The 11,125-nt window shown below is 44.7% G+C and overlaps 1 protein-coding gene across 2 annotated transcripts in view; it reads left to right on the top strand.

Moving 5' to 3' along the window:
• The window catches only part of CACNA2D4 (calcium voltage-gated channel auxiliary subunit alpha2delta 4), a 218,964-nt gene that overhangs the window by 108,076 nt on the left and 99,763 nt on the right, over window positions 1-11,125 (top strand). For both annotated transcript variants that reach the window (XM_019515536.1, XM_019515537.1), the window contains 3 exons: window positions 468-535; window positions 709-754; window positions 5,743-5,840. In XM_019515536.1, coding sequence (XP_019371081.1) covers window positions 468-535; window positions 709-754; window positions 5,743-5,840 — 212 coding nt within the window. The remainder of the gene's footprint in view (window positions 1-467; window positions 536-708; window positions 755-5,742; window positions 5,841-11,125) is intronic.

Below are 11,125 nucleotides of genomic sequence, written 5' to 3'. Positions count from 1 at the left end.
CTACACATGTGCTCAGGTGTGGGGTGGGTGGGGGGGAGGGCAGCATTTTAATTAGAGCAGTTCCTGGACAGCCATTTTAATTAAAACAACTTGCCATCATGTATATTAAGCCCTACTATGTTTCAAAATGCCCATGGGACGCTTTATCTGAAGCTCATTTCACAAGGTTTAGATAAAGCGCCCCCACAGCCATTTTGAAATGTGCAGGGGCTTAATATGCGTGCCGGTGAGATGATGCTGCAGTGTTCTAATTAAAACAAAACCAAGCGCATCTATAGGCACCCCCAGTCACTCAGTCCTGTTTATCCTACTGTATTTACTACTTTGGGGGCTTTCTGCTTTTTAATACCTGAAGAGAGAGCTAAAGTTATTGAGGATCTTGGCCTGTCTGTGAGGCTTTTAGATTTTGACACTTGGGAGCTACATGTTACTTTGTTCACAAACTCCCTGTTTTTTCTTGCCTGCAGTCTGGCAATAGTGCTGTCCCGAGGGCATGGAGAGTACATCCTGCTGGGGAACACTTCAGTGGAAGACGGTAGGTCAACCTGAAACAGCCACAGAAGAACTGTGGAAGGAAACAACGTTGAATGTTGTTGCCTTCCCAGAGGTGGGCTGGTGCCTCGCTTTCTCCTTTTTCACCTGCCCCAGCCTTTCTCTATCTGATTCAGTGACAGATAAATGCATTTATTATTTGTTTTCTGGTTTCAGGCTTGCATGACTTGCTGCAGCCAGACTTGAGCTTAGCTAATGAATGGTAAGTGGAAGAAATTCTGCTCATGAGGTGGTTTGTGTTGACTTCACTGGCCTTTCTGCTTTGGCCTGCCATCTTTAGAAGCCTTGAGAAAAAGCAGTACTATCCAGGAATTGTCTAAAGTAAAAACTGAACCTCCACAGTTCATTGCAAGTTACTAAGGTTTCCAAGGCAGACAAGGTTCTTTGGGTGAATCTGATACCTTTTATTAAACCAACTTAAATAGTTGAAGAACAATTTTTAAGCAAGCTTTTGGGTTCAAAAACCATTCATCAGGCTAAGGAAGTTTCAGCAGTTGATGTATGCTCTTCCTGGATGGAATGAAAAGTAAGGTTTCCAACACATTTGGGGGGGGGCAGGGAGATTACATTGTGTCTTGAGGTTTTCACTGTAAGAAAAGACCTGATATTTACCTTACATTCCCTTCTAGCTGAACTCACATAGGTCCTAATCACACCCAGAACACTCAGCCACAGAAAGCCTCCTGCCTTTAGCAAGGGCTCATTTTGGTACAAGGTCAGACTAAGCACATGCACATTTTAAAAAATCTGGTTCTAAATTCAGTGAGGTACCTAAGTTCATGTGATGTTTTGCTGAGCCCAGACGTAATACAATGAGGGTGGAGCTGATTGGTGATTTTGCATCAGTAGTATGTGTAATCTGTGGTGTTTTTTCTTGCCTTGGATGTGAAACAAAACTTGGCAGTTTCAAATTTCATTTTGACTTTCGGGATTTGTGTGCGCCTAAAGTTCATAGTTAAATTCAGCTGTGTGAACCCCACATGTATCAATACCAAAGCAACTTGTTGCAGTAAGCCTTGAAAAAAACCCTTTGCATTATACCAAAGCTGTGTCACCACAGCCGTCCCACTTACATGATATAGATCACTGTAGAAACTTATTGGGCTAAATCCCATTTCACTTCATGTACCTAAATGGTCCATATACAGCTGTATAAGTTCTTAGCATTTACTCATGGATTGTGATTCAGCTTGGTCCAGGCTTGCCCATGAAGTGGGCTGTGCTCCAGGCAGGCAGCTATGCAAAGGTCTAGGAGCAGCTCCCTGTTGTAATTCATAATGCTTTGCAGGAAGCGCTATGAGTTGCAACAATCCCCTGGACCTAACACAAGTTTGCTGTTGCGTCTCGGATTTGGGGATTCCAGCCACTTGCTGTGAGCCTGCAGCCTGGTCTCGGTAGCAATGCCACTCCCAGCCTGATCCTGTTTTCAGAATGGGAGGGGGGAAAGGGAGCAGAGGGAGCTCGTTCTTGGGGTTCCCCAGCCAGTGCTGGAGTCTGGGACAGGTGGATTGGAGCCTCCTGCCACTCCCCACCCCCACTCCCTGAGGGTCCAATTCACATGTCCCACCCTTCAGTGGAAGTTGAAAAAAACCCAAACCAAACTCCCTCTGCTCCCTTTCCTCCAACCATTCTAAAAACAGCAGTAGGCTGGGAGACCCACAGACACAAGTTACAGAATGTGCCCTGTTTTGGAGCATATTCATCTGAACCGTCGTGCAGTGAGGTTTTGGATTTTCCAAAACCCTTTTTAAGCACTCTGAAGTTGTGCGCTTTTGTTTGGTGACAGTTGTAGAGTAGGGCTGTGCGAAATGGCATCGTTCTGTTTCGACTTGCATTTCAACATTTTGACAGAACAGTGTTTCATTTTGAAATTTGTTTCGATTTGAAACCACTGAAACTGTTTTGATGTTTTGCCCATAGACTATAATGGGGAAGCAAGAAACAGCCTATAACTTTGTCATTTCTTGCCAGATTTGGATGCAACTTGCAGGGATGGTAGCCCCTTCTGAGGCCATGAATTCTACTAAGTTTCAAGGAGATAGGTACAGAGGGGTCTGAGAAACTGCACCTCAAACTCTTGAAAGCAAAACTCATGTCACGTGTGTGTATGTTAAGCTATAGAGGGGTGAGAAACTGCAGGCATGGTAGTCCCTGCTGAAGCCACAAAGCCTGCCAAGTTTCAGGGAAATAGGTACAGGGGTTTCTGGGACACTGCACCTCAAACTGCTGATAAGCAAAACTCGTGTCACATGTGTGTATTAAGCTACAGCGGGGTGAAAACTTTAGAGATGGTGGCCCCTGCTGAGGCCAAGAAGCCTGCCATGTTTCAAGGAAATAGGTGCAGGGTTTTTGGGAAATTGCACCTCAAGCTTCTGACAAGCAAAACTTGTGACATGGGTGACACTGTGTGTGTGTGTGTTAAGGCACAGGGTGATGAAAACTGCAGGCATGGTAGCCCCTGCTGAGGCCACAAACCCTGCCAAGTTTCAAGGAGATAGGTGCAGGGGGTTCTGGGTGCTGGGGCCCTTCACTTCCGGCTGCTGACAGGCAAAACTTGTGACATGGGTGCTTGTGCGACTGTCTGTGTTAGGGCACCAAGGGGTGAAAACTGCAGGTCTGCTAGTCCTTGCTGTGGCCACGAAGCCTGCCAGCTTTCAAGGAGATAGGTGCAGGGAGTTCTGGCTTCTGGGGCCTTGCACCTCTGGCTGCTGACAGGCAAAACGTGTGACATGGGTGAGTGACACTGTGTGTGTGTTAAGGTGTGCTCTCACTGGCTCTAGGGCCTCTATACAACACAGTACCGTATCCCAATGAGGCTTCCTCCACCCCTATAGCCTCTAGGCAGTTGGCTTTCTTGCCTGCATTGTGTATCAGGCCAGCCTCTGGCTTCTTTATTATTCCTTCCATCCAGGACCAGCAGACACACCAACTGCAGGTGCTATCTCAGGCTGACAAAGGGTTTTTCAACCCAAAAGCTGGCATCCCAGGCAGCTAAGCTGAGCTCACCTGGAGCCTCACAACTCTGCTGCAACCAGCAAGCCTCAGACCTGTCAAAGATGGGACAGGTCTGGGCTTTCCCCAGCCAGGACTGTATGCATGCATGCATTAGCTGGAGTCTGTGGCACCTCCTACCCACCTTTCAGCAGAGGATCATTGGCCCTGGCATTTATGGGGCTGTCGTACTGCCAGCAATCCCACCAGGCCTCCCTTCCCTAGCAGGGTACAGTTTTAGGGGTCATGCCCAGGACCTGGGACCTCCTCCTTCCCCATAGCCCCAGTCCATACCTTCAAGTTCATCCTGGCATGGGAGCAAGCTCAGCAGGGACATGTTCTTCCCCTCCTGGCTGTTGATGCAGTGAGTGCCCCCTCCAGCTGAGAGTGGGGCATTAACTGTTTTTTACAAAATGAAAAAAGGAAATAGGTGCGGACGGAGTAAGGAGGGTAGCATTCACTCCCTCTGCACCTGGAGCTTGAGGAACCCCAGCAACGGGAGGTTCACCTTTAAGAACACCAGCTGCTAGACCAAACCAGGATACAAGCAGGTGCAGTGGGCTGTCACTACATCCCAAGTGATGCTGAACACCCTCTCACTCGGAACACTGGTTGGTGGACAGGACAGATGCTTGCGGGCAACCGTGGCCAGATCTGGCCACATCTGGCTGCAGCTTGCCCAGTAGACCAAGGGGTCTCACAGCAGCACTTCCACAGCCTCAGCAAGATAGGCAGCCCCCAAGGCCTGAGCACCACCTACCTGGTGGTGGGGTCTGGTGGCTCTGGACCCCACCATAGAAGCCATGCCCTTGGCTCACATTGGCAGTGCCGGTGATGAAGAAAGAGACTGACTGGTGAATGGTGTGCTAGCATGGAACAGTGGATCCCCCTCTTCCATGTCCCCCCTCCTCCCCCATTCTGCTTCCCTGACTCTCTTCACCAGCACCTCCGTCCACTGATTCAGGGTTTAGGTGCTGCATACACTGCCCTTCATCCTCGGGTCACACATGGCGGCCAGCACATGGACTGTACTGGACTGCAAGGGATCAAGCCATTTCCTGATGCCCTCCTTCATCCACCTCACCAGTGCCTGCACATCTGGTGACAGCAGCTTGCCCCATCCCGGAACACTGATCCCCTGGAAGCTCTCCATTTGGCTCTGAAGTTCCCTCACTATGGGGATCACCTGGCTAAGGAGGGCATCGCCAGTGCTGAGGGTCTTGGTGGCCTCGAGGAAGGGCTTGAGGACCACCAAGATCTGGGACATAGTATCCCACTCAGCTCTGTTCAGGGGGCCTCTGATTCCAATCTCCCCAAGTAAAGCCTCTAGAGCATCAGGTATGTGGAGTTCCACTGAGTCTCCACATCCTGCATGATTCTGTGCTGCAGTATGTGTAGCTCTGTTTGTTTGTCCCACCGCATCTTGCCTCCTTTGATGCTCCAGTGGAAGTACCTTGCCACCTTCATGCATTTCAAAATGAGCTTGCTGCTGGTGCTGGCACCATCACCAGCAGCCCTGTCTGCCTCCAAGGCATCCCTTACAATGAGGCGCAGCTTGTGTGCCACACAGCGGATGCCAACAAGGTTGGCATCATGGACAGCCTTGATCATATTGGCGCCATTGTCAGTGACCATGAACCTGCAGGTGAGCTCACCTTGCCCAGCAAGCCATCCCTGCACCAAGCAGTTTATGGCCCCCATGATCTCTGTTGCTGTGTGGGACTCATCCGTCACCTCAGCTTGAAGGAGTTCCCACTGATGACCTGACCGGTTGCACCAGTTCCCTGTGAGGGAGAGGTAGGCGTGATCACCACCCCAGCTGCTCCAGATGTCTGAGGTGAAATGTAAGGCCACCTGCGGACCTTCCATGAGCAGCTTCTCCCTCATGGTGTATGTGAGCGCTTGGTATGATGGGGTCAAAACAAGCTCAAGATGAGTCAAAACAGCATCAAAACAAAACTGCCAGCAAAATTTTGCATAGCCCTACTGTAGAGCATTTTCTGGGGCCAAATCGGGAGAAAATTGTCAGTTCTCTCTGCACTCACACAGTGTCTGGAGACGTCTTGACATTTGAGTTTCAAGAAAACCCTTGCAACTAGCAAGTGTTAAGAGGAGGAGGTCAGACTTGGTTTCTGATTTGTTACTTCCCTGGTGTGTTTGTTCTAATGTGATTTTCTATGTTGCTTCCCTCCCTCCCAGGATTTACTGCATCACAGATATTGATCCAGATCACAGGAAGCTCAGCCAGTTGCAAGCCGTGATCCGCTTTCTCAAGGGAGAGGATGCAGAGCTGGAATGTGAGTGCTGAAAACTTGAAGTGACCTGTTGGCATGTTCTTTGGCAAGTAGCATCTGAAGACCTCATTTACAGCTGGTACCTCATTACATTAGGCATTACACAACACAGCACAGAAGACAAAGCCAAGCACTATGCTTCTACCAGAAGAATCACTGATCTCCCAAGAGAAATTGCCAGTCTACAGGCATTCATTCACTTTCTCCCACAGGAAACATGCCCCCTGCAGGAGAAAGCTATCACCTGGTAGATCTCCCCTGTGAGAGTTTCTCCTGCTAAAATGAGCACACCTGTATGCTTCTGCTCAGCAACTCTGTGATCAGGAGGAGTTGAGCAGTAGCTTCCCCTGTGCCTTTACCAGACCAGAGTCCCCTCTGTCTGGAGATGGTGGAGGGCATTTCTCTGCAGTTTGACTTCTCCTGATCATGAAGCAGCTGAGCTGCCAGTGCCTGCTGAGCTTTCATGACAGCAGGGTGTCCCCAGTCTGGGGAATGGGTGGGGGCACATTGACAGGTAGACAGGGAGTGGGGAAGCAGCTGCTCACTGCTCCTCACATCTGGGGATAACCCAGTCTGGGGAATGGGTAGGGAGAATTGCCCCACTGCTCCCTCTCCTCGCTCCAGGCCAAGGGTGACCTTGGACTGAGGAATACACAGGGAGCAAGGGAGAGAGTGCAGCTGCAAGGTGAACATCTGAACTGTTCCCTCTCCTGGGAAGATTTCTAGCAGTGGACACTTCTGAGAAATGAATGCCTGTTTGTACAAACTATATTCTAGGGGACTAACAGTCAAATTTTGAAATAAGCAAATGTGACAAACAGGAGGAGGAAAAAGGCTGAGGAAGGAGAATGTAACAAATAGAGCATATACTTACATAGGTTAGCTATTGCACCCCTGAGTGTGTTTGCTGGGTGTTTTGCTAAGGTTTCCAAACATGCCCAGTTACATTGTGGGTTTATTCTGTCAGCAAATTAAATCAGATGTCCCCACCTGCTACTCATCCTAGAACCCCCCGGTAGGCTGATTTCTCCAAGCCCTCACAGCTTTAATTAGCATGCTGCCCCCATTTGGGCTCTTTCAAACCCTTTCTCTCCTTCCTGCTGTTTATCCTCACCTGACTTCCTGAACCCCAGTCAACATGTAAGTCTGGGAACCAGATAAACTTACCAGAAATGGGTCTTAAGAAGAGATTTGAGCAGGGTGGATCTGATTTAAATCAAATCAGTTTAAATCATGATTGAAATCATGATTTAAATCACTGGTCAGGAAGCCTCGATTTAACCTTTGTTTTCTACAAAAAGTGCATTCTTGTTATTTGATATAACCTTAATGCATATAGTCACAAGTCAGAGTTAGATGTAGGTTTCATTTTTAGAAGGTACACGCTATACATTTTAAAGCAGTAATTTATTCCGATATTTTTTTCAGATTAATTTTCTAGCTGCATCAAAAAACTGAAGAATGATTTGGTTATTTAATTTACCAAAGCTAACTGAACCAGATACTTGTGAAATCATTGGGAGGTGAATTATTTCTAATCATTAAATTAATCATGGATATTTGGGGGATATTTTTGCCATGCTGTATTAGGTGGACAACAACAACCATTACCAAAAATAAAAGACATTTAAATTGTTTTATTTAACTAAAATGGCAAGCTTATGTATTTTGGATATTTCTCTTCAACAGAAAACATGTATAATTATTTTAACAAAACAAGCATGTGTATTTTTGAATTTTTAAATATTTAAGTTATAAATGTGAAATGTGTTTTTAACAAAAATTAAATAGATTATTTCAGTCAGGTCAACGTGAAAAACTTAAAATACTGGGCAATGCAGCAAACTCAGTCTTCACCTTCCTCTTCCTGTTTATTCATAGGCAGGAAAAGAAAGACAAGTTTTCCTGCTTTTTCAGTTCCCAAGTGATTTCACAATTTAGAATGAATTAGTCCAAAGAAAGTAAATGTTCTTTCTACACCTGCTGTTAAAATCTAGATTATCATTTCAATAGTCTCTGATGAATCCAGGTGCTTATGTGACTACCACCAGTTCATTGGTGTGACTTTCTTTAAAACCTTATCAGCAAACATATCATTCTTGAATGGTTCACCCTTTGCTCTGAAATTTATTATAGTTGGTATTATGGAGGGATGATTGCTAGATGCCTTTGTCATAGCCAACTCCTCTTCTTCAGCAGTTAAGGATTGACCCTGGTACCAAGTATTGAGAATATTGGCAGGAAAATGAGCTGGAGATGGTGTTTGATCCATTCATTTGTTAATGCCTGTAATTTAACTGTCATTGCATATTTCTCTTTTCAAGGTCTCACTCGGTTCCTTCCAAATTTTAACAGCATCAGCAATAAAACAGTGATTTCCCTACACTTTGTTCAAGGCTACAGAAATAGTCTTCAGGATAGTCAGCATATGTTCTACATTTCTCTTTAGCCCAATGTTGAGAACTTTGGCTAATGACAGTTCCATCTTTTTGCCACGATTTTGTTCACAAATTGTCATCAAAATAGGCCAGTTCTCAATATATTGCTCAAAACAGTCCAGTCAGTGGTGACCCCTGGAGAGGGCTGGTGCACCGCCTGACCAGCTGTAGTTGCCACTTGGGGGGGGCAGGCAGGAGCGCCGGTGCCTCCCCTGCAAGCCGCAGCTACTCCTGGAAGCGGTTGCACCAATTGGGCATCACAGGATTGAGTAACAAGATTGGCTGCAGGGACTTCCCCACCCCCGGTCGGCAGGACTGGACACGAGGAGGCATGTGCCCCTCCCCCCGACTAAGGCAGCTCCAGTCGCCCATGAGTCTAGTACTGAGTTCCAGTAGAGTCAGAGTTGTGGTAGAGTTAGTTTGGTTCCTCCTGCTTTCTTCAGAGCAGCTGCTGTAAAGTGATTCTTATGGAAATATTTTGCAATTTCAACATTAGCCTTTATTTATAGAGCACTGAAGTCTTTGGCTAAGAGGTGCATCAAATGAGCCCTGCAGCCATATGTTATTAGTTTGGGGCTTTCTTCACTCTCTTCTAGATTTCTTCTCATCTTTGATACTTTTGCAGCATTGTCTGTGACAAAGCTGTGTACTAGATATTTTACTTTTTTCACAGTTTGGTGTAGCTTTTACTGATACTTCTTATAAATATTCTGCCCGGTGTACATTTCCTGATGTATCAATTGTTTCTGTAAGGTAGACAGTCCCTTCATCTGTTGTCACACAAGTACATATTGCTGGATCATTGTGGACATCGACCCACCCATCAAAATCAGGTGAACAATTTCCCCTCTAGACTTTTTGCACACTGTTCAATTTCTTCCTCATACACTTACTTTATCCAGCATTTTGCCTGTAATATCTGCTCTGTTGGGTAGACTGCATCCTGGTCATAATGACTGAATCATGTCAATGAAGTGTGTGTTCTCAACCATATGGAAAGGAGAGTTTGTTGCATAAACAACCCAAGTAATTTTTTCATTAATTACTTCTTGTTGTAATCTGCTGTTTCTTATTACGAACTTATCTATTGTTGTTTCTGGATGATGGAATTTTTTTTTTGCTTTTTGTTACATGTGATATATTATGTGACATACATTTGACTGGAACACTGGTAATTGTTAACAGATAACTCTGAAACTGTACACAGTGATGATGTTGAATATGGATAGTCAGGATCCTGTATGTTAAAGATGGATACTCCTGAACAAAAGAAGTCAGTGCAGTTGTTACAGTACTGCTAATTTAGTATTATTCACTGCACTCAGTACTACTTTCAAAGTATAACTGTAAAAGAAAGATCTTTCCGCCATTATTTTATATCACAACTGCATTAAAAATATGATAGTTCCATAAAGTAACAACTATATTTTTGCTCAAACATTTTTATAACAATTCAAATAGTTCAGAAGTCCACCCAAAAGATAGGGACAGGGAAGACAGGCAGTCCTTAAGGAAGAAGTATGAAATAAGGAAGTTTACTGACCTGGAGCTCCTGCATATTCAGTCATGTTCTATTCATCATCTTCAGAGCAGCCTCCTCCTAAGAAAGAGCACTCCTCATGATGTTGTTTCACTCAGGCAACCAGGCCTTGCATTTCTTTTGTTGCACTGTTTGCATTTTGTATGCATGCCTGTCTTACCCACAGGTAGAGGAACTTCATTAAAATATTCCCAAACAGGGTCTCATTTATAGCCTGGCAAGCCTGCTGCCATGATAGGTTTTTCCTTCTACCATACTATGTGAAGAGGCTATACTCAGAAACTTATTCCTCAAGACTTCTGGAATATTCTGCTCAAAATGTTTCTTTTGATTCTACTGCCCTTCTCTCCTTGAATTTATCCCCAGACTCTTCCTTCTTGCCCAGATCTACTCCACCCCCAACAATCCTCTATTCATTTAACTTCTTGAAACTTTGCACTTTTAGAGAGAGGCAAGGGCTTGACTCTTTGTACATAGACTTGCAGAGAGACAATAGGCCTGATTGGTAGGTAATCAGGTCTGTTATCTCACATCTTCATATACTGTTGTTAACAAGAATGTTATGTCTGGAGACACAAATCCACAGTTTGAGAACTGAAATTAAGCATCACAGAGAAACTTAATGGGATCTTCTAGACTGAGCACTGAGTCCTGTTGGGTTGAGTGGTTTTCTTTAATCTTTACTAATCTATAGAGGAGCCTCTGGGAACCTCATAACATTGGGCCCCTAGTATAGTCCATGGCCTGTTATGACCTATTTATAAAGCTTTTCTAAAAAGGTTACATTAATATATTGTCTCAAATAGTTTATAATTATAAATTATAATCCCTATTCCATGATGATATCTTTGAGCTTTAACATATCTTAAATTAAAGTGATCTTTATATAGGTTTATTTTTTTAAAACCATCTTAACAATGAAAATGAAAAATACAATTAAATAAAAAAAATCAAATTTAAATTTAAAAATCTGATTTTTTTTATTTTAAAAAAAAAATCATTGATTTTTATCCACCCTAGATTTGAGAGAGAAGATGAATTCAGACTGAGTTCTATGTCTAAGAGTTAGCATAAGGAAATCCTACTGGTGTTTTGAGATAGACAAAGGGTGTTTGAGTCTGATATCACTTCATGGGAGGCAGAAGGGTAACAAGAGCAGATAAACAGGGAGGGACCGCATAGTGGAGGTCCTTAAAGGCTTTGGTAAAAGCAGTTTGAATGGGGTGAGGTGAAGTGGACAGAGCCATAGTTACAGTAGACCCAGGATGAAATTCAAGAAAGAGGCCAACAAGGCAAGCTGTTCAGGCCAT

The sequence above is a fragment of the Gavialis gangeticus genome, unplaced genomic scaffold (assembly GCF_001723915.1).
Source record: "Gavialis gangeticus isolate Ggan-Ray unplaced genomic scaffold, GavGan_comp1, whole genome shotgun sequence".
Taxonomy (NCBI): domain Eukaryota; kingdom Metazoa; phylum Chordata; order Crocodylia; family Gavialidae; genus Gavialis; species Gavialis gangeticus.
The sequence above is the reverse complement of the archived record's forward strand: the minus strand, read 5'-3'. Positions and strand labels throughout refer to the sequence as shown.